Raw genomic sequence first — 24,187 nt, 5'->3', positions numbered from 1 at the left:
TGGCTCTGGAAAACTAGGAAAATATTGACCATCTTAAGTTCAGGAAGAATTCATGAAATGCCTTGTAAAAATATAGGCTCCAGGAACAAAACTTAATTTCAAAATGGTATTTTTATAAAAATTAATTTTAGAGGTAAAAACTTTTCCACCTTGAATCAGAATAAGCTTGTTTTTGTTTCTGATCTTGGTTGTTTTGCTTTAAAGAATGAGATGCTATAGTTCAAAAATTGAATAAGTATTTATTGTTCCAGAAGGTACATTGCTTTTTATACATATTTCATAAATGATACAGGATTTTACACATGTTCAATATTTTGCTATCTGTTTAAAGGACTTTTCTCCACGTTCTCCCTCCCCTTGCCTCCCACACACCCTGAAAGGATTTGCTCATTGCACTGTGCTGTTTCTTTTTAAAAACCCTGCATACAAACAGGATAAATGGTTTAAAAATAATTCACACAACTTAACAGAAATAAATGAGGGAAGGGGGTTGAACGACTAGGGGGGCGGGTGGGGAAGGAAGTGGGAGGAGGGATGAGAAGTGGAGACATGCATCCTTTCATTCCGTCATGCCAGTGGAAGGGGTGGTGGCTGGAGCAGCAGCAGCAATCCTGGCTGGCCTTCAACCTCTGCAAGGCACCTGCAGTCTGGGTTTGTCGTTTAAAGTGTTTCTCTTCATACACAATGATCCCAAAGGAGGAAGAAAAAGAGAAAGAAACCCCTTGCCACAATGAAGAGGGATCAATCATGTGAAAGAAAAAAGCCAATCAATCAGCTGTGCGGCAAGCCCCATCATCCTTTCCATCCTGCCCCCGCAGTAGTTAAAAGCAGGATAGTAGACACAGATTCCTTTGACTCTTCAAGTGTGATGTCATCTGGAAATATGGTAGAAAATATTTTGATAGAGTATAAGATTAACTCCTTTTTCTCTCAATTTAAGATAAGAAAAAATAGGGTGAAGAGGGTAGGCTGAAAGAAGCCATAGAAATGTATTCCTGTACAAAGATAAATTGCACCCTTTGAGATCCACACACTTGATTTACAACTACTGAAGTGGTGGAGGTGGGAGGGCTCACAAACAGTGTGGGAGTGTGTGTCCTTCGAGATTAACAAGGCCTCCAGACAAGGTAGTGCCATCTGGGTGGCCTGGAATGCTGTCACACAAACAGATTAACAGCAGTGAAACTATTCTGGTTCTGAAATGGCTACAGAGCCATGATTTTTAGCCATTTTGTAAACCTTACATCTTCCTGATTTGGTAATACAGCTGAACACTCCGCCTCTGGCTTTAGCTGTGGAGGGAGAGGGGAGTATCAATGGGATAGTTAAATAAAGGAGGGAAATCTGTCCTCCTCTTAAAGATTAATTAGCAAAAAACAAAACAAAACAAAAAAACCTCATGCATTGTTGCCAATTATTTCTAGACAGTGATCCAGAGAACTGGAATATTGAGACATTTAAGAAGGTATTAAGGGATAATCCAAAGGGTCAATTATCAGACAGTCATAAGTTGGTTCCAATTATCATATGGATAAAATTAGTGTACCAACAGGTGTGGGTGGTCAGAAATGGGGCACAAACGGGAGCGATTCCTGGTAACTTTGCAGAGACTGTGTCCAATCTAAAATAAATGCTAATGACATGGGCTCAGACTCTGTTTGCCACCCACATATCTCGAGGGTTTGCTTTTCTGGTATATTTATTTACTGCTATGTCAAAAATAAGAAAAGTTAAATTAAAAAAAAATTTAGAGCTGAGTGGGGTGCTGGTGTGTTACTATTTTGCTGACCCTGAAAAGAAGATGCAAGAAACAACACCCCTAGCATCACTTTCTCTCAACTATAATAATAATACATCATTTTCATCCAGAAACTGAGATTCTTGATTAAGACAATATTCACTAAGCCCTTTGAGCTTATATTCCACAAAGCCTGATGGTCAGATTTTAACATTCCTTTCTTCCCTAAGATCTTTTTGTTTTTGTTTTTTAATTAAAGTTAAAAACCCTCTACCCAGACATGGCTCCCAGCTTCCACCTGCAATGCTTTAATTAAAAAGGCCATAGTTATAAACAGGTGTTCTTTCTGCTGGGATTCAGAGGCTCTCTGCAGGTCAATCTTCCTCACCAATCTGTCGGAGGGGCAGATGTACTTGTAATGGGTCTCTCAGTCTCTTAAGGTCCATTTCTGCCTAAAATAGAAACAAAAGGTGAGAAAACTGGCTAGCCAAGTTTTCAATGATATTACTGTCTCCTGAGAAGAGGAAACTGTCTTTCCTCCGTCACTATGAGTCAGAGAAATCATCTCAATCACTCTCAAAGTAAGAGTGCCTCAGAGGCAAAGAATGTTAAAGGCACAGGACAACATAGCAGGACAGAAACAGAAGTCTGTCCTGGCAGTTTCAGCTATCAACAGAGCCTCCAGAAAAGACTGTGCAATCAACAGGGCAGGACTCAGGGGCTCAAGAATGTGGGAGCATCTGATGCACCTTGATGGCATTTCTCCAGAGAGAAGCCCTTTTACAAACTTTTTGCCTGGAGCCAGAATTCCAATTTATGCTCCTCAAGACTTTAGTTATTTGTCTAGTAGTTGTTTAAGTTTTTCACTTATCAGGAACTTTTAAAACAGGCCTGTGCAGTCAACTGCAGCACTTTCAAAACTCACACGTGTTTGGGCCTCACCCCTGAGGAGTTGGATTAATAGGTTTGGGGGAGGCTGAAGCACCTGTATTTTTAATAGCTCCAGAGATGATTGTGACGCACTCCCTCCAGTTGAGAACCACCACACAGAGCAACAGAAGGTAAGAATTCACTTAGGCCAAGGCAGGGAGATGAATTAAGCCTATTCAAAGCACAACCCCGTCACCAAAAAGGGACAGAGAAGGCGGAGAAGGTCCAGAGAAGAGTAATTAAACATTAAAGAGAATGGAAGAGCTTCCAGAGGTTTTAAAAAAAGTCTCTAAAGTCATGAAAGACTGCAGAGAAAAGAAATGAGGATTTCTTCACCAAAATCAAAGATATCAGAGTGAGGGGGAGGCACAATCAGAAATATGAAAGAGGTAGCTGTTATGAAAAATAAGATATCAGTCTTTAAAAAAAGCGTTTCTAGCTCAATAATCTCTCACCTGCACCTAGCAAACATTTCTAGTAGTCTCTCTCTGACCTGGATTTTATTTTGGCTCCATTGCTACCACACATCTCAGGTGAGAGATCTTTGGGTCAATTGCAGAAAGAATAAAAAAAGAGAGAAAAGTAAAAACAGACCTCTCTGAAGAAACAAAATGAAAAATATAAAAATAGGTTTAAAAATTTCAATATGCTAGTGATAAAAGGATAGATAGGACTCATTATCTTTTCATCTGCTTGTGTTATAAAACTTTCTGGAGCGTTGACCATGCTAAAATAGTCATTTTTATCAACTGAGGAATAATTTACATAGGAAGAAGAGGATTGGATCATTCTTTCAGAGTTTACCCATCTAAGTACTTGACTGTAGACGATGATGATAATGCCATACAAGATGAGGCTGGAATTTACTTTAATTTTTGTAAAACTTACCTGAGCAATTGCATCTTTGAGTTGATTGTATTTCTCTAGGTCAAAACGTGACTTTTTGGCTCCTTTATGGAAAAATAATAAGTATTGTCTGTCTCTGGCTTCTGGATAAACATATTCCTACAAAAATAAAGAAGAAATTAAATTATACTCCTTAGCACACTATCTTCACAAAATAAGCATTTACTGTTGATTAGATTCAATACACATGAGCATATATAAAGATATACTACTGACATGTGCTGTATTAAATATTTATTTCTTAAACATTTTTTTGTTTTGTTTTTGTGGTACGCGGGCCTCTCACTGTTGTGGCCTCTCCCGCTGCGGAGCACAGGCTCCGGACGCGCAGGCTCAGCGGCCATGGCTCACGGGCCCAGCCACTCCATGGCATGTGGGATCCTCCTGGACCGGGGCACAAACCCGTGTCCCCTGCATCGGCAGGCGGACTCTCAACCACTGCGCCACCAGGGAAGCCTTCTTAAACATTTTTTATTGCACAACACACACAGAAGAGTATACACACAAAAAATGTACATCATAAAGAATCATCATCACGTAATAAATGTTAATCATCACCAGACAGAGAAAATAGAATACCACCAGTAACTCACAAGCCCCCTTCCTGCCCCTTTCCAATTACTAACCCCTCCTTCCCCACCAAAGTAATCACTATCTTGACTTTTATGGTAACTGTTTTCCTGCTCTCTTTACAGCTTTCTTACTTAAGCATACATTCCCCTGAGCTCTACAGCTGAGTTTTACCTGTTTTTTGAAATTTATAAAAATGGAGTCAGATAGTATGCATTGTGTATGGCTACTTTCACTCAATATCATGTTTGTGATATTCATCTTTTGCATGTAGCTGTAGTCTGTTCATTTCCACTGATATGTTATATTCTATTGTGTGGCTACATCACAATTAATTTATCTGTTGTACTACTGATAGATTTTTGGGTTGTTTCTAGGTTTTAGCTGTTGTAAATAATGCTGTCAAGATCATCTCTGGACTTATCTTCTGTTGGGTATAAACCTATGAATGGAAATTCTGGACCATAGCGTATGCTTGTGTTCAAATTTAAGGAGCGATATCAAAATGGTTGTACCAGTTATACTCCCATAAGCAGGACATGAGTTGCCATCACTTCACCTACTTGCCAATACTTGGTATTGTCAGTTAAAAAACGAGTTAGGCAGAAATACTACCTCAGGTTCTGTTCCCTTACAGGTTATTACAAAATATTGAGTATAGTTCCCTGTGCTATACTATAGGTCCTTGTTGGTTATCTATTTTATATAGTTTGTATATGTTAATCCCAAACTCCTAATTTATATTACTACATTTTAAAAACAACTTTACTTGAGATACCATACAATTTACCCATTTAAAGTATAATAGTCAATGCTTTTTAGCATAGTCAGAATTGTACAACCATTACTACAATAATTTTTAGAATATTTTCATCATCCCCCAAAGAAACCCCATACCCTTTAACATCACTTCCTATTTCCCTCCATACTTCCAGTTCTAAGTTAACTACTAGCCTTTCTGTCTCTATAGATTTGCCTTTTCTGGATATTTCACAAGTGGAATCATAAAAAAGCCTTTTGTGTCTGGCTTCTTTCAAGGCTCATCTATTTGTAGCATGTATCAGTACATTATTTCTTTTTATTGACAAATAATATTTCATTAAATGGAATATGCTACATCAGGGGTCCCCAACCTCCCGGCTGTGGACTGGTAGCGGTCCGCGGCCTGTTAGGAACTGGGCCGCACAGCAGGAGGTGAGCAGTGGGCGAGCCAGCAAAGCTTCATCTGCCGCTCCCCATCACTCGCATTACCGCCTGAACCATCCCCTGCCATCCCCTCCCCCAGGGAAAAATCATCTTCCACAAAACCGGTCCCTGGTGCCAAAAAGGTTGGGGACCACTGTGCTACATTTTATTTATCTATTTGTCAATTGATAGACATTTGGGTTTTTTCCACTTGTTGGCTATTATGAATAATCTTGCTATGAACATTTGTGTACAAATTTTTGTGTGGACACGTTTTTATTTCTCTTGAAGAGATATAGCATTTTCCTGATCACTCATGAGGCTGAGAGGCCTTTTCATATCCTCTTTTATATTATTGGCCATTTGCATATCCTCTTTTAGAAGTGCCTGCACAAACCTCTTGCCATTTTTTTCCTACTGGATTGTGTGTCTTTTTCTTACTGATTTGTAGGATTTGTTAATATATTATGGATATGGATCCTTTGTTGGATATACATACTGGAAACATCTCCTCCCAGCCCACTCTCCCTCTTCATGGTGCTCTTTAATAAACAGATGTCCTTAATGTTAATATAGCCTAATTTATCATTCCTATTCTTTATGGTTAACATTTTTCATTCTGTGTAAAAAGTCATTCCCTATTCCACAGTAATTAAGATATTCTATATTATCTTCCAGGAGCTTCATCGTGTTACCTTTTATATTTAGATCAACAATCTGTCTGGAATTAATTTTTGTTTATAGTGTAAGGATGGGGTCATTTCTTTTTTTCTATATGGATATTCAATTGTCCTAGCACCATTTATCAAAAAACTTTTTCCCTGCAGTGCCATTTTTTTAAAATCAAAAGTTCATTTATACTAGGTCTATTTCTACTTCTCTCTTCTATTCCACTGGACTATTTGTCCATCCCTGTGTCACTGTCTTAGTCACTGCAGTATTGTAACTAAAGCTGCAGTCTTCATATCTGAGAGTAAATCCTCTTACCTAGTTTTTCTTCAAGTGTTTATTACTTTTCTTAGTCCTCTGTATTTCAATATACATTTTAGAATCAGTTTATTAAAATATCTTCCCCCAACTCCAAATCTGTTGGGATTCTGACTGGGACTGCACTGAATCTAATAGATCAGTGTGGATAAAACCAACATTTTTGCACTATTTACTTTTCTAGTCCATGAACATGCTATATCATTACATTTATTAACTCTCCTATAATTTTATGTTTCTCTACATATAGGTCTTGTACATCTTTTGCATGATTTATTTATTTGGTTACTTATTTATTTTTTAACATCTTTATTGGAGTATAATTGCTTTACAACGGTGTGTTAGTTTCTGCTTTATAACAAAGTGAATCAGCTATACATAAACATATATCCCCATATGTCTTCCCTCTTACATCTCCCTCCCACCCTCCCTATTCCTCCCCTCTCAGTGGACACAAAGCACTGAGCTGATCTCCCTGTGCTATGTGGCTGCTTCCCACTAGCTATTTTACATTTGGTAGTGTACATATGTCCATGCCACTCTCTCACTTCATCCCAGTTTCCCCTTCCCCGTGTCCTAAAGTCCATTCTCTAGGTCAGCGTCTTTATTCCTGTCCTGCCACTAAGTTCTTCAGAACCATTTTTTTTTAGATTCAATACATATGTGTTATCATACGGCATTTTCCTCTTTCTGACTTACTTCACTCTGTACGACAGTCTCTAGGTCCATCCACCTCATTACAAATAACTCAATTTCGTTTCTTTTTATGGCTGACTAATATTCCATTGTATATATGGGCCACATCTTCTTTATCCATTCATCTGTTGATGGACAGTTAGATTGCTTCCATGTCCTGGATATTGTAATTAGAGCTGCAATGAACATTGTGGTACGTGACTCTTTTTGAATTGTGGTTTTCTCAGGGTATATGCCCAGTAGTGGGATTGATGGGTCATATGGTAGTTCTATTTTTAGTTCTTTAAGGAACCTCCATACTGTTCTCCATAGTGGCTGTATCAATTTACATTCCCACCAGCATTTATTGTTTGTAGATTTTTTGATGATGGCCATTCTGACTGGTGTGAGGTGATACCTCATTGTAGTTTTGGTTTGCATTTCTCTAATGATTAGCAATGTTGAGCATCCATCCATGTGTTTGTTGGCAATCTGTATATCTTCTCTGGAGAAATGTCTATTTAGGTCAACTGCCCATTTTTGGATTGAGTTGTTTGTTTTTTTGATATTGAGCTGCATGAGCTGCTTGTAAATTTTGGAGATTAATCCTTTGTCAGTTGCTTCATTTGCAAATATTTTCTCCCATTCTGAGGGCTGTCTTTTGGGCTTGTTTATGGTTTCCTTTGCTGTGCAAAAGCCTTTAAGTTTCATTAGGTTCCATTTGTTTATTTTTATTTCCATTTCTCTAGGAGGTGGGTCAAAAAGGATCTTGCTGTGATGTATGTCATAGAGTGTTGTGCCTACGTTTTCCTCTAAGAGTTTTATAGTGTCTGGCCTTACATTTAGGTCTTTAATCCATTTTGAGTTTATTTTTGTGTATGGTGTTAAGAAGTGTTCTAATTTCATTCTTTTACATGTAGCTGTCCAGTTTTCCCAGCACCACTTATTGAAGAGGCAATCTTCTCTCCATTGTATATTTTCCCCTCCTTTATCAAATATAAGGTGACCATATGTGTGTGGGTTTATCTCTGGGCTCTCTATCCTGTTCCACTGATCTATATTTCTGTTTTTGTGCCAGTACCATACTGTCTTCATTACTGTAGCTTTGTAGTGTAGTCTGAAGTCAGGGAGCCTGATTCCTCCAGCTCTGTTTTTCTTTCTCAACATTGCTTTGGCTATTCGGAGTCTTTTGTGTTTCCATACAAATTGTGAAATTTTTTGTTCTAGTTCTGTGAAAAATGCCTTTGGTAGTTGGATAGGGATTGCACTGAATCCGTAGATTGCTTTGGGTAGTATAGTCATTTTCACAATGTTGATTCTTCTAATCCAAGAACATTGTATATCTCTCCATCTGTTTGTATCAACTTTAATTTCTTTCATCAGTGTCTTATAATTTCCTGCATATAGGTCTTTTGTCTCCTTAGGTAGGTTATTCTTAGGTATTTTATTCTTTATGTTGCAATGGTAAATGGGAGTGTTTCCTTAATTTCTCTTTCAGATTTTTCATCATTCGTGTATAGGAATGCAAGAGTGTTCTGTGCATTAATTTTATATCCTGCTACTTTACCACATTCATTGATTAGCTCTAATAGTTTTCTGGTAGCATCTTTTGGATGCTCTAGGTATAGTATCATGTCATCTGCAAACATGACAGTTTTACGTCTTTTCCGATTCGGATTCCTTTTATTTCTTTTTCTTCTCTGATTGCTGTGGCTAAGACGTCCAAAACTATGTTGAATAACAGTGGTGAGGGTGGGCAACCTTGTCTTGTTCCTGATCTTAGTGGAAATGGTTTCAGTTTTTCACCATTGAGAACGATGTTGATTGTGGGTTTGTCATATATGGTCTTTACTATGTTGATGTAAGTTCCCTCTATGCCTATGTTCTGGAGAGTTTTTATAAATGGGTGTTGAATTTTGTTGAAAGCTTCTTCTGCATCTATTGAGATGATCATATGGTTTTTCTCCTACAATTTGTTAATACGGTTTATCACATTTATTGATTTGCGTATATTGAAGAATCCTTGCATTCCTGGGATAAACCCACTGGATCATGGTGTATGATCCTTTTAATGTGCTGTTGGATTCTGTTTGCTATTATTTTGTTGAGGATATTTGCATCTATGTTCATCAGTGATATTAGTCTGTAGTTTTCATTTTTTGTGACACTTTTGTCTGGTTTTGGTATGAGGGTGATCGTGGCCTTGTAGAGGGAGTTTGGGAGTGTTCCTCCTTCTGCTGTATTTTGGAAGAGTTTGAGAAGGATAGGTGTTACCTCTTCTCTAAATGTTTGATAGAATTCGCCTGTGAAGCCATCTGGTCCTGGGCTTTTGTTTGTTGGAAGATTTTTAATCACAATTTCAATTTCAGTGCTTGTGATTGGTCTGTTTATATTTTCTATTTCTTCCTGGTTCAGTCTCAGAAGGTTGTGCATTTCTAAGAATTTGTCCATTTCTTCCAGGTTGTCCATTTCATTGGCATAGAGTTGCTTGTAGTAATCTCTCATGATCCTTTGTATTTCTGCAGTGTCAGTTGTTACTTCTCCTTTTTCATTTCTAATTCTGTTGATTTGAGTCTTCTCCCTTTTTTTCTTGATGAGTCTGGCTGGTGGTTTATCAATTTTGTTTATCTTCTCAAAGAACGAGCTTTTAGTTTTATTGATCTTAGCTATTGTTTTCTTCATTTCTTTTTTATTTATTTCTGATCTGATCTTTATGGTTTCTTTCCTTCTGCTAACTTTGGGGTCTAATTGTTCTTCTTTTTCTAATTGCTTTAGGTGTAAGGTTAGATTGTTTATTTGAGATGTTTCTTGTTTCTTGAGGTAGGATTGTATTGCTATATACTTCCCTCTTAGAACTGCTTTAGCTGCATCCCATAGGTTTTGGGTCGTCATGTTTTCATTGTCATTTGTTTCTAGGTATTTTTTAATTTCCTCTTTGATTTCTTCAGTGATCTCTTAGTTATTTAGTAGTGTACTGTTTAGCCTCCATGTGTTTGTATTTTTCACAGATTTTTTTCCTGTAATTGATATCTAGCTTCATAGCATTTTAGTTGGAAAAGATACTTGATATGATTTCAATTTTCTTAAATTTACAGAGGCTTGTTTTGTGACCAAAGTTATGATCTATACTGGAGAATGTTCCATGAGCACTTGAGAATTGAGTATATTCTGTTGTTTTTGGATGGAATGTCCTATAAATATCAATTAAGTCCATCTTGTTTAACGTATCATTTAAAGCTTGTGTTTACTTATTTATTTTCATTTTGGATGATCTGTCCATTGGTGAAAGTGCGGTGTTAAAGTCCCCTACTATGATTGTGTTACTGTCGATTTCCCCTTTTATGGCTGGTAGCATTTGCCTTATGTATTGAGGTGCTCCTATGCTGGGTGCATAAATATTTACAATTGTTATATCTTCTTCTTGGATTGATCCCTTGATCATTATGTAGTGTCCTTCTTTGTCCCTGTAATAGTCTTTATTTTATTCTATTTTGTTTGATATGAGAATTGCTACTTCAGCTTTCTTCTGATTTCCATTTGCATGGAATATCTTTTTCCATCCCCTCACTTTCAGTCTGTATGTGCCCCTAGGTCTGAAGTGGGTCTCTTGTGGACAGCATATATATGGGTATTGTTTTTGTATCCATTCAGCCAGTCTATGTCGTTTGGTTGCAGCATTTAATCCATTTACATTTAAGGTAGTTATCAATATGTGTGTTCGTATTACCATTTTCTTAATTGTTTTGGGTTTGTTATTGCAGGTCTTTTCCTTCTCTTGTGTTTCCTGCCTAGAGAAGTTCCTTTAGCATTTGTTGGAAAGGTGGTTTGGTGGTGCTGAATTCTCTTTGTTTTTGCTTGTCTGTAAAGGTTTTAATTTCTCTGTCAAATCTGAATAGGACATCCTTGCTGGGTAGAGTAATCTTGGTTGTAGGTTTTTCCCTTTCTTCACTTTAAATATGTCCTGTCACTCCCTTCTGGCTTGCAGAGTTTCTGCTGAAAAATCAGATGTTAACCTTATGGGGATTCCCTTGTATGTTATTTGTTGTTTTTCCCTTGCTGCTTTTAATATTTTTTCTTTAATTTTTGATAGTTTGATTAATATGTGTCTTGGCATGTTTCTCCTTGGATTTATCCTGTATGGGACTCTCTGTGCTTCCTGGGCTTGACTGACTATTTCCTTTCCCATATTAGGGTAGTTTTCAACTATAATCTCTTCAAATATTTTCTCAGTCCCTTTTTTTTACTCTTCTTCTTCTGGGACCCCTATAGTTCGAACGTTGGTGCGTTTAATGTTGTCTCAGAGGTCTCTGAGACTGTCCTCAATTTTTTTCATTCTTTTTTCTTTATTCTGCTCTGTGGTAGTTATTTCCACTATTTTATCTTCCAGATCACTTATCTGTTCTTCTGCCTCAGTTATTATGCTATTGATTACTTCTAGAGAATTTTTAATTTCATTTATTATGTTGTTCATCATTGTTTGTTTGCTCTTTAGTTCTTCTAGGTCCTTGTTAAACATTTCTTGTATTTTCTCCATTCTATTTCCAAGATTTTGGATCATCTTTACTATCATTACTCTGCATTCTTTTTCAGGTAGACTGCCTATTTCCTTTTCATTTGTTTGGTCTGGTGGGTTTTTACCTTGCTCTTTCATCTGCTGTGTATTTCTCTGTCTTCTCATTTTGCTTCACTTACTGTGTTTGGGGGTCTCCTTTTTGCAGGCTGCAGGTTCATAGTTCCTGTTGTTTTTGGTGTCTTCCCCCAGTGGCTAAGGTTGGTTTAGTGGGTCGTGTAGGCTTCCTGGTGGAGGGGACTGGTGCCTGTGTTCTGCTGGGTGAGGCTGGATCTTGTCTTTCTGGTGGGCAGGACCATGTCTGGTGGTGTGTTTTGGGGTGTCTGTGACCTTATTATGATTTTAGGCAGCCTCTCTGGTAATGGGTGGGGTTGTGTTCCTGTCTTGCTAGTTGTTTGGCATAGGGTGCCCAGCACTGTATCTTGCTGGTCGTTGAGTTGAGCTGGGTCTTTGTGTTGAGATGGAGATCTCTAAGAGAGCTTTCGCCGTTTGATATTATGTGGGACCTGGATGTCTCTGGTGGACCAATGTCCTGAACTCGGCTCTCCCACCTCAGAGGCTCAGGCCTGACTCCCGGCCGGAGCACCAAGACCCTGTCAGCCACACGGCTCAGAGGAAAAGGGAGAAAAAGAAAGAAAGAAAGAAAACTAAACTAAACTAAACTAAAATTAAATTAAATGAAAATAAAATTTTAAAGTTATAAAAATAAAAAATATATTATTAAACATTAAAAAAACATTAAAAAAGAAAGAAGAGAGCAATCAAACCTAAAAACAAATCCACCAATGATAACAAGCGCTGAAAACTATACTAAAAAAGAAAACAAAAAAAGAAACACACAAAAATGGACAGATATAACCCTAGGACAAATGGTAAAAGCAAAGCTATACAGACAAAATCACACAAAGAAGCATACACACACACGTCCACAAAAGGAGAAAAAGGAAAAAAATATATATATTAAAAAAAAAGGAAGAGAGCAAGCAAATCATAAACAAATCTACCAATGATAATAAGCTCTAAATACTAAACTAAGATAAACATAAAACCAGAAACAAATTAGATGTAGAAAGGAAACTCCAAGTCTACAGTTGCTCCTGAAGTCCACTGCCTCAATTTTGGGATGATTCGTTGTCTATTCAGGTATTCCACAGATTCAGGGTACATCAAGTTGATTGTGGAGATTTAATCCTCCGTTCCTGAGGCTGCATGGAGAGATTTCCCTTCTCTTCTTTGTTGGCACAGCTCCTGGGGTTTAGCTTTGGCCCCGCCTCCGTGTAGGTCACCTAAGGGCATCTGTTCCCCGCCCAGATAGGACAGGGTTAAAGTAGCAGCTGATTAGGGGGCTCTGGCTCACTCAGGCCAGGGGGAGGGAGGGGAAAGGAATGCGGGGTGAGCCTGTAGCGGCAGAGGCCAGCGTGACGTTGCAACAGTCTGAGGCACAACGTGTGTTCTCCCTGGGAAGTTGTCCCTGGATCACGGGACCCTGGCAGTGGCGGGCTGCAAAGGCTCCCGGGAGGGGAGGTGTGGATAGTGACCTGTGCTTGCACACAGGCTTCTTGGTGGCTGCAGCAGCAGCCTTAGCATTTCATGCCCATCTCTGGGGTCTGCACTGATAGCTGCGGCTCGCACCTGTCCCTGGAGCTCGTTTAGGTGGTGCTCTGAATCCCCTCTCCTCGCGCACCCCAAAACAATGGTCTCTCGCCTCTTAGGCAGTTCCAGACTTTTTCCCGGACTCCTTCCAGGAAGCTATGGCACACTAGCTCCCTTCAGGCTGTGTTCACACAGCCAACCCCAGTCCTCTCCCTGGGATCTGACCTCCGAAGCCCGAGCCTCAGCTCTCAGACCCCACCTGCCCCGGTGGGTGAGCAAAGCCTCTCAGGCTGGTGAGTGCTGGCTGTCAGCGATCCTCTGTGTGGGAATCTCTCTGCTATGCCCTGTGCACCCCTGTTGCTGCGCTCTCCTCCATGGCTCTGAAGCTTCTCCCCTGCCCACTCGCCATCTCCACCAGTGAAGGGGCTTCCCCGTGTGTGGAAACTTTTCCTCCTTCACAGCTCCCTCCCAGAGGTGCAGGTCCCATCCCTATTCTGTCTCTTTTTTTTCTTTTTTCTTTTGCCCTACCCATGTACATGGGGAGTTTTTTGCCTTTTGGGAGGTCTGAGGTCTTCTGCCAGCATTCAGTAGGTGTTCTGTAGGAGCTGTTCCTCATGTAGATGTATTTTTGATGTATTTCTGGGGAGGAAGGTGATCTCTACATCTTACTTCTCTGCCTTCTTGAAGCTGAGAAGGTGATCTCTACGACTTACTCCTCTGCCTTCTTGAAGCTATCTCTTGCACGATTTATTTTTAAAAGTCATTTTGAGTTGCATCTCTTAAAAAGTTTCATTTTCTAACTATTTGTGGCTGGCATATAGATATGCAATTCATTTATACATATTGACCTTGTATCTAGTAAACTTATAAAACTCACTTATGAATTCTAACTAATTATCTATATATGCTTTTAAAATTTTTCTACGTACAAAATCTATGAATCATGCCAGTTGTTTTTCTTTCCAATATTTTCATCCTCTGTATCTTCTTCTTGCCTTCTGTACTGGCTAGGACTTCTCATTCAAAGTTGAATGGAAGTGGTACTTTTACCCTCTTCCCAGACAATGAAGGAACATTAGAACATTTCAAGTTCACTTACCTGCTCCAGATGTATATGCTATTGTCATATGTTTTATTTTTTTCTGTATTTTAAATTCCATAAGAGTTTATTATAATTATTTTATACATTTAGTATTCATTTAGATTCACTCACAGATTTACCATTTTCATTGCTCTTCATTCCTTCCTTTTTTTTTACTTTCCACTTGTGATAATCTTTCTGCACAAAGAACACTCTCTAGTATTTCCTTTTGTACAGATCTACTGGTGACAAGTTCTCTATTCGTTTGTCTGGAAGCATCTTTATTTCACCTTTATTTTGGAAGGATATTTTTTCTGAGTATAGAGTTCTAAGTTGACAGTTATTTTCTTTCAACACATCGAAGGTACCATTCCATTACCTTCTGGCTTTCATTTCTGCTGTTGAGAAGTCAGCTATCTAACAGTGACTCCTTTGAAGGCAAGCCTTTCTTCTTCTTCTTTGGCTACTTTTAAGTTTCTTCTTTGTCTTTTGCAGTTTTACTATTGATGTGTCTAGATGTGGATTTCTTTTCCTTTATACTGGTTGTATTTGATGGAATTCTTAAATCTATAAATTAATGTCTTTCATCATTTTGGAAAATTCTCAGCCACCATCTCTGCAAATATTGTTTCTTCCCATTCTCTCCCTCCTCTCCTTCTGAGATGCTAATAAAATTAAAAATATATTAGGCCTTTTCACTCTATCCTCTGTATCTCTCACCCTCTCCTATATTTTACTTCTTTTTGTCTTTCCATACTTTTTTTGAATGGTTTCTTCTGATTTATTTCCAGGTCCATCTATCTCTCTTCTGTCTAATCTGCAGTTAAATCCATCCATTAAATTTTATTTCTAAAATTTTCATTTGTTTTTTAAAAAATCAAGTTATCTGCCAATACTCTCAACCTTACCTTTTATCTCCATGAATCTAGCAAGTATAATTATTTTAAAGGCTATGTCTGATAAATCCAGTAACTAGATCTCCTATCTGTGTCTGTTTCAAATGTCTACTGTTTCTGTAGATGTTTTCCTATGTGTCTGCTTATTTTTTATTGTATGACTAACTTTGTATTTGCAAAATTATTTGTAGAAATAATGTAAGGTTTAGGATAATGTTATCTCCTCCCAGGGATGATTAATGTTTTCTTTGGCCTGGAACCAGTGATATCAGCACTCTGGGATCACCAGCATTCTAGGACTACCTCAATCCAATTTACAAGATTGGGATGATCGAAAGATGAGCTACAGTCTCTGAGAGAGCCTACAACAGGTTCTTCTGTTCTACAGTAGTGGCCTTTAAAATTCCAAACCAAAGCAAAAATGTTTCAACCTACTTTAGCAATCCCTGGACATGAATCTCTATGGCTTTGGTCTTTCTAGTTTATCAAGTATAGCTCAGCTTCTTGGCCTCTCAGCCTTACCCTCTTTAATCAATACAAATCCCCAGAGGAAAAAGCACATCTAAACCCCAGCTTCACCTTCCTGGGACTTCTCTTCTTCTGGTTCTTGCCTGGTAATTTTTGCTATCTTGTTAGCTCTCTAGAGTCTACAGGCAGATGTGTTTTATGTTTTGTCTAACTATTTTAACATTTCCTAGTGAGAGCATTGTTCTGATTACCTAGGATGCCATAACTAGAAACAGAAGTAAATATTTAATTATTGATGATGACAGATAATGAACAAATAGTGGTTGAAGGGACTGTGGAAGCTTTTAAAAAATGGATAGAATCGTGGTCTGAATCAAGTAATACTGACCTAAGGGATAACTGTTGGATTAAAAACTTGAGAGAAAGCCCTCTAGGTTTCATCTAAGTTGCTATTACTAGGCCACTTACCTATCTTTGCTGAGGATGTAAATGTACACACTAATTCAATTTATTCAGATATAGTCTATGCTTCCTCTTTTGGGCAACAAGCATTTACTAAGCAACTACATGTTAGACTCTCTTCTAGAAATTTGGTAATTTGATAATAAGTGAGAAGAGATACACATAGAGCTTGGTTATGAAGGAAAGAGAGTCAGAGAGGGAGAGTTTGATAACACAGGGAACACAAAAAATATACTGGCATAAGATTCTGGAAGGGGGTAATGGGATTAAGAACAGGTGGAAGAGCTAGCCCTGAGCAGGAAAATGCCACCTCTTACTTGAATTTAAGGAAATAGTGTGAAAGTAGGTATGGATACTATTAAACTCACAGGGTTTAGGAATTTGCAAGCTTGTATCTGTTAAGCTCAATTTTCCAGGAGAGGTAGGAGGCAAAGTTAAATGTGGGATGAGGAGCCTGATGTGAAGTCTTAGAATAACTAATGAGAGGGTTATGGGGGAATAAAATCTAATTAGAAACACAAGCAGTGGTCCAATCCACACTATTACATGATTTTTCTCTAGCAATGTTCAGTAACCTGGATATAGGATAAATGGCTAAATTTATCCAAGATTAGGAGTTTATAGAGTATATATGGTGGAAAGACAATGGGGCAGAGATTGAACAGAATGACAATATGGTCTAATTTCGACAGAAAAGGAAGCAACACACGAGGAAGGAAGGAAAAAAGTTGAGAGATGTCAGGAGCCTAAAGGTTTAGGCATACTAAATTATTAGGCATGCTAATTTTTATTCTAAGTAAGTCCTGAATGGCCACTGAAGTAGTTTGCTGGAGTAGAATATAAATGCTGGATGTTGGAATTGAGATGACAAAGGGTATTAAAGGCTAGGTCAGTGTTTCTTAACCTTTATTCATCATTGTTCCCTTAAGTTGCCTTTTTAGATATATTTTCCTTAATTGCCCCTCCTCCCCAAAGAAGTTTTTTTTTAAAAAATATTTAAATATTTATTTATTTATTTAGGTTGTGCCAGGTCTTAGCTGCAGCACGTGGGATCTTTGTTGCGGTATGCGGGCTTTTTAGTTGCAGCATGCATGTAGGATCTAGTTCCCCCACCAGGGATCGAACACGGGCCCCCTGCATTGGGAGCGTGTAGTCTTACCCACTGGACCACCAGGGAAGTCCCTCAAAGAAGTTTTAACACCACAAATATACTGTGTATCTGTTGTAATATCTAAAATGTTTTACTCCCCCGGAACCAATTTTCACACCCTTGAGGGTGACCTCCCCTTTGTAGAAAACTCCTGGGCTAGGGGGCTGAATGGTGGTTCACATGCCTGCGGAAGTAACTTTGCTGAATGGCAATTCTTTTTTTTTTTTTTTTTTTTAACATCTTTATTGGGGTACAATTGCTCCACAATAGTGTGCTAGCTTCTGCTCCACAACAAAGTGAATCAGCCATACATATACATATGCTCCCATGTGTCTTCCCTCTTGCGTCTCCCTCCCTCCCACTCTCCCCATCCCACCCCTCCAGGCTGTCCCAAAGCCCCGAGCTAATATCCCTGTGCCTTGCGGCTGCTTCCCCCTAGCTATCTACCTTACCACGTTTGTTAGTGTGTATATGTCCATGACTCTCTCTCGCCCTGTCAAAACTCACCCTTCCCCCTCCCCATATCCTCAAGTCCGTTCTCCAGTAGGTCTGTGTCTTTATTCCTGTCTTACCCCTAGGTTCTTCATGACATTTTTTTCCCTTAAATTCCATATATATGTGTTAGCATATGGTATTTGTCTTTTTCTTTCTGACTTACTTCACTCTGTATGACAGACTCTAGGTCTATCCATCTCATTACAAATAACTCAATTTCATTTCTTTTTAAGGCTGAGTAATATTCCATTGTGTATATGTGCCACATCTTCTTTATCCATTTGTCCGATGATGGGCGCTTAGGTTCTTTCCATCTCCGGGCTATTGTAAATAGAGCTGCAATGAACATTTTGGTACATGACTCTTTTTGAATTTTGGTTTTCTCAGGGTATATGCCCAGTAGTGGGATTGCTGGGTCATATGGTAATTCTATTTGTAGTTTTTTAAGGAACCTCCATACTGTTCTCCATAGTGGCTGAACCAATTCACATTCCCACCAGCAGTGCAAGAGTGTCCCCTTTTCTCCACACCCTCTCCAGCATTTATTGTTTCTAGATTTTTTGATGATGGCCATTCTGACTGGTGTGAGATGATATCTCATTGTAGTTTTGATTTGCATTTCTCTAATGATTAATGATGTTGAGCATTCTTTCATGTGTTTGTTGGCATTCTGTATATCTTCTTTGGAGAAATGTCTGTTTAGGTCTTCTGCCCATTTTTGGATGGGGTTGTTTGTTTTTTTGTAATTGAGCTGCATGAGCTGCTTGTAAATTTTGGAGATTAATCCTTTGTCAGTTGCTTCATTTGCAAATGTTTTCTCCCATTCTGAGGGTTGTCTTTTGGTCTTGATTATGGTTTCCTTTGCTGTGCAGAAGCTTTGAATTTTCATTAGGTCCCATTTGTTTATTTTTGTTTTTATTTCCATTACTCTAGGAGGTGGGTCAGAAAGGATCTTGCTGTGATTTATGTCATAGAGTGTTCTTCCTATGTTTTCCTCTAAGAGTTTGATAGTTTCTGGCCTTACATTTAGGTCTTTAATCCATTTTGAGCTTATTTTTGTGTATGGTGTTAGGGAGTGATCTAATCTCATACTTTTACATGTACCTGTCCAGTTTTCCCAGCACCATTTATTGAAGAGGCTGTCCTTTCTCCACTGTACATTCCTGCCTCCTTTATCAAAGATAAGGTGTCCATATGTGCGTGGGTTTATCTCTGGGCTTTCTATCCTGTTCCACTGATCTATCTTTCTGTTTTTGTGCCAGTACCATACTGTCTTGATTACTGTTGCTTTGTAGTATAGTCTGAAGTCAGGGAGCCTGATTCCTCCAGCTCCTTTTTTCGTTCTCAAGATTGCTTTGGCTATTCGGGGTCTTTTGTGTTTCCATACAAATTGTGAAATTTTTTGTTCTAGTTCTGTGAAAAATGCCAGTGGTAGTTTGATAGGGATTGCATTGAATCTGTAGATTGCTTTGGGTAGTATAGTCATTTTCACAATGTTGATTCTTCCCATCCAAGAACATGGTATATCTCTCCATCTATTTGTATCATCTTTAATTTCTTTCATCAGTGTCTTATAATTTTCTGCATACAGGTCTTTCGTATCCTTAGGTAGGTTTATTCCTAGATATTTTATTCTTTTTGTTGCAATGGTAAATGGGAGTGTTTTCTTGATTTCACTTTCAGATTTTTCATCATTAGTATATAGGAATGCCAGAGATTTCTGTGCATTCATTTTGTATCCTGCTACTTTACCAAATTCATTGATTAGCTCTAGTAGTTTTCTGGTAGCATCTTTAGGATTCTCTATGTATAGTATCATGTCATCTGCAAACAGTGACAGCTTTACTTCTTCTTTTCCAATTTGGATTCCTTTTATTTCCTTTTCTTCTCTGATTGCTGTGGCTAAAACTTCCAAAACTATGTTGAATAAGAGTGGTGAGAGTGGGCAACCTTGTCTTGTTCCTGATCTTAGTGGAAATGCTTTCAGTTTTTCACCATTGAGGATGATGTTTGCTGTGGGCTTGTCATATATGGCCTTTATTATGTTGAGGTAAGTTCCCTCTATGCCTACTTTCTGGAGGGTTTTTATCATAAATGGGTGTTGAATTTTGTCGAAAGCTTTCTCTGCATCTATTGAGATGATCATATGGTTTTTCTCCTTCAATTTGTTAATATGGTTTATCACATTGATAGATTTGCGTATATTGAAGAATCCTTGCATTCCTGGAATAAACCCCACTTGATCATGGTGTATGATCCTTTTAATGTGCTGTTGGATTCTGTTTGCTAGTATTTTGTTGAGGATTTTTGCATCTATGTTCATCAGTGATATTGGCCTGTAGTTTTCTTTCTTTGTGACATCCTTGTCTGGTTTTGGTATCAAGGTGATGGTGGCCTCGTAGAAGGAATTTGGGAGTGTTCCTCCCTCTGCTATATTTTGGAAGAGTTCGAGAAGGATAGGTGTTAGCTCTTCTCTAAACGTTTGATGGAATTCACCTGTGAAGCCATCTGGTCCTGGGCTTTTGTTCATTGGAAGATTTTTAATCACAGTTTCAATTTCAGTGCTTGTGATTGGTCTGTTCATATTTTCTATTTCTTCCTGATTCAGTCTTGGCAGGTTGTGCATTTCTAAGAATTTGTCCATTTCTTCCAGATTGTCCATTTTATTGGCATAGAGTTGCTTGTAGTAATCTCTCATGATTTTTTTTATTTCTGCAGTGTCAGTTGTTATTTCTCCTTTCTCATTTCTAATTCTATTGATTTGAGTCTTCTCCCTTTTTTTCTTGATGAGTCTGGCTAGTGGTTTATCTATTTTGTTTATCTTCTCAAAGAACCAGCTTTTAGTTTTATTGATCTTTGCTATCGTTTCCTTCATTTCTTTTTCATTTATTTCTGATCTGATTTTTATGATTTCTTTCCTTCTGCTAGCTTTGGGGCTTTTTTGTTCTTCTTTCTCTAATTGCTTGAGGTGCAAGGTTAGGTTGTTTATTCGAGATGTTTCCTGCTTCTTAAGGTGGGCTTGTATTGCTATAAACTTCCCCCTTAGAACTGCTTTTGCTGCATCCCATAGGTTTTGGGTCGTTGTGTCTCCATTGTCATTTGTTTCTAGGTATTTTTTTATTTCCTCTTTGATTTCTTCAGTGATCACTTCATTATTAAGTAGTGTATTGTTTAGCCTCCATGTGTTTGTATATTTTACAGATCTTTTCCTGTAATTGATATCTAGTCTCATGGCGTTGTGGTCAGAAAAGATACTTGATACAATTTCAATTTTCTTAAATTTACCAAGGCTTGATTTGTGACCCAAGATATGATCTATCCTGGAGAATGTTCCATGAGCACTTGAGAAAAATGTGTATTCTGTTGTTTTTGGATGGAGTGTCCTATAAATATCAATTAAGTCCATCTTGTTTAATGTATCATTTAAAGCTTGTGTTTCCTTATTTATTTTCATTTTGGATGATCTGTCCATGGGTGAAAGTGGGGTGTTAAAGTCCCCTACTATGAATGTGTTACTGTCAATTTCCCCTTTTATGGCTGTTAGTATTTGCCTTACGTATTGAGGTGCTCCTATGTTGGGTGCATAAATATTTACAATTGTTATATCTTCTTCTTGGATCGATCCCTTGATCATTATGTAGTGTCCTTCTTTATCCCTTTTAATAGTCCTTATTTTAAAGTCTATTTTGTCTGATATGAGAATTGCTACTCCAGCTTTCTTTTGGTTTCCATTTGCATGGAATATCTTTTTCCATCCCCTTACTTTCAGTCTGTATGTGTCTCTAGGTCTGAGGTGGGTCTCTTGTAGACAGCATATATAAGGGTCTTGTTTTTGTATCCATTCAGCCAATCTATCTCTTTTGGTGGGAGCATTTAGTCCATTTACATTTAAGGTAATTATCGATATGTATGTTCCTATTCCCATTTTCTATATTGTTTTGGGTTCGTTATTATAGGTCGTTTCCTTCTTTTGCATTTCTTATCTAGAGAAGTTCCTTTAGCATTTGTTGTAAAGCTGGTTTGGTGGTGCTGAACTCTCTCAGCTTTTGCTTGTCTGTAAAGGTTTTAATTTCTCCATCAAATCTGAATGAGATCCTTGCTGGGTAGAGTAGTCTTGGTTGCAGGTTTTTCTCCTTCATCACTTTCAGTATGTCCTGCCACTCCCTTCTGGCTTGTAGGGTTTCTGCTGAGAGATCAGCCGTTAACCTTATGGGGATTCCCTTGTGTGTTATTTGTTGTTTTTCTCTTGCTGCTTTTAATATGCTTTCTTTGTATTTAATTTTTGATAGTTTGATTAATATGTGTCTTGGCGTATTTCTCCTTGTATTTATCCTGTATGGGACTCTCTGTGCTTCCTGGACTTGATTAACTATTTCCTTTCCCATATTAGGGAAGTTTTCAACTATAATCTCTTCAAATATTTTCTCAGTCCCTTTCTTTTTTTCTTCTTCTTCTGGAACCCCTATAATTCGAATGTTGGTGCGTTTAATGTTGTCCCAGAGCTCTCTGAGACTGTCCTCAGTTCTTTTCATTCTTTTTTCTTTATTCTGCTCTGCAATAGATATTTCCACTACTTTATCTTGCAGGTCACTTATCCGTTCTTCTGCCTCAGTTATTCTGCTATTGATCCTATCTAGAGTACTTTTAATTTCATTTATTGCGTTGTTCATCGTTGCTTGTTTCATCTTTAGTTCTTGTAGGTCCTTGTTAACTGTTTCTTGCATTTTGTCCATTCTACTTCCAAGATTTCGGATCATCCTCACTATCATTATTCTGAATTCTTTTTCAGGTAGATTGCCTATTTCCTCTTCATTTGTTAGGTCTGGTGGGTTTTTATCTTGCTCCTTCAGCTGCTGTGTGTTTTTCTGTCTTCTCATTTTGCTTATCTTACCATGTTTGGGGTCTCCTTTTTGCAGGCTTCACGTTCGTAGTTCCCGTTGTTTTTGATGTCTGTCTCCAGTGGCTAAGGTTGTTTCAGCGGGTTGTGTACGCTTCCTGGTGGAGGGGACTAGTGCCTGTGTTGTGCTGGATGAGGCTGGATCTTGTCTCTCTAGTGGGCAGGTTCACATCTGGTGGTGTGTTTTGGGGTGTCTGTGGCCTTGTTATGATTTTAGGCAGCCTCTCTGCTAATGGGTGGGGTTGTGTTCCTGTTTTGCTAGTTGTTTGGCATAGGTTGTCCAGCACTGTGGCTTGCTGGTCGTTGAGTGAAGCTGGGTGCTGGTGTTAAGATGGAGGTCTCTGGAAGATTTCCACCGTTTAATATTATGTGGAGCTGGGAGGTCTCTTGTTGACCAGTGTCCTGAAGTTGGCTCTCCTACCTCAGAGGCAGAGCCCTGCCTCCTGGGCTGGAGCACCAAGAGCCTTTCATCCACACAGCTGCTAGTGTTGGAGGGTCTCCTGCAGAGACGGGGGACAGCTGTGGTTCACCAAGGGACGAGGACACTCCTGAATGGCAATTCTTATTGTCAGGCTCCTTTTTCACATGATAGAAAACGGTACTCAGGTCTCACTGAAATATTAGTCAGTAAAATTCAATATTTCACTTGATTTTATGATGTCAAGGAACTTATCTTTTGAAAATTCTTTGGAACTTAATATACTTTTGGAATATATTTAGGTTGCTAATAAATGCTCATTGAACAGTTTAAATGCTGTTGAACAGGCATTTTGTTTCATGGGTGTTAATTATGGATACTGATATGGGGAAGAATATTTAACATGAGAAACTATTTACATTTTATTTGGTCAATGTTTTCCTATTCACAAAAGACTAAATTGTTTACTACTGCTATTTTACAACTTGTCACTTGGGGGCAGCAAAAACGTTGAGGAATCACAGAAGTAGGACAGCATTTAAACAGTAGGACAGATAGGCACTGTATTAGGCATGGTAAGGAAATAAAAATTGAAAAAATCACCCGAACGCCTTGCCTCAAAAGATATCATAGTCTAGTAAAGGGGAAAAGACATTGAACATGAATAATTATAATACAAGATGGCATAGGATAAGTGAAATGAGAGGCACAATGTGCTATAGGTATTCAGAAGAGGGATAGATCAAAGTTGGCTGCAGGGAAGTAGTCAAAGGTTCATGAAAAACAAGCATTTAAGTAAACCTTGAAATATGACAGGTAGCGATCTACAGGGAAAACCTTCCCAGTTACTAGAATGATACGAAGTAAGGAAGGAAGTGGTGAAAAACTCAGGGCATTTTGGGGGAAATACAGACTACACAGTTGCCCCTTGAACAACATGGGTTTGAAATGCAGAGGTCCACTTATATGCGGATTTTTTTCAATAGTAAATACTACAGCACTACACGATCTGCAGTTGGGTGAATCCCCAGATGTGGAATCATGGATATGGAAAAACTATGGATACAGAGGAACCATGATATGGAGGGCTGACTTTAAGTTATACATGGATTTTTTTACTTCACAGAGGGTTGACGCCCCTAACCCCCATTGTTCAAGGGTCAACT

General features: G+C 38.4%; 1 protein-coding gene across 3 annotated transcripts in view; it reads right to left on the bottom strand.

The window, feature by feature from the left end:
• Positions 1 to 219: 219 nt before the first annotated feature.
• Positions 220 to 24,187, bottom strand: part of MCU (mitochondrial calcium uniporter) — a 219,343-nt gene continuing 195,375 nt past the window's right edge. For 2 of the 3 annotated variants that reach the window (XR_004346194.1, XM_032608233.1), the window contains 2 exons: positions 3,557 to 3,673; positions 220 to 2,190 (listed from right to left, as the gene is read on the bottom strand). Coding sequence is in view for 2 of the 3 variants with exons in the window: in XM_032608233.1 (XP_032464124.1) it covers positions 2,113 to 2,190; positions 3,557 to 3,673 (195 nt within the window). In the remaining variant the exon portion in view is untranslated. The remainder of the gene's footprint in view (positions 2,191 to 3,556; positions 3,674 to 24,187) is intronic. The other variant, XM_032608234.1, reaches the window with a different exon arrangement.

Source organism: Phocoena sinus, chromosome 16 (assembly GCF_008692025.1).
Source record: "Phocoena sinus isolate mPhoSin1 chromosome 16, mPhoSin1.pri, whole genome shotgun sequence".
Classification (NCBI taxonomy): Eukaryota; Metazoa; Chordata; class Mammalia; order Artiodactyla; family Phocoenidae; genus Phocoena; species Phocoena sinus.
Note: the sequence above shows the minus strand (reverse complement) of the source record. Positions and strands in the feature narration are given on the sequence as shown.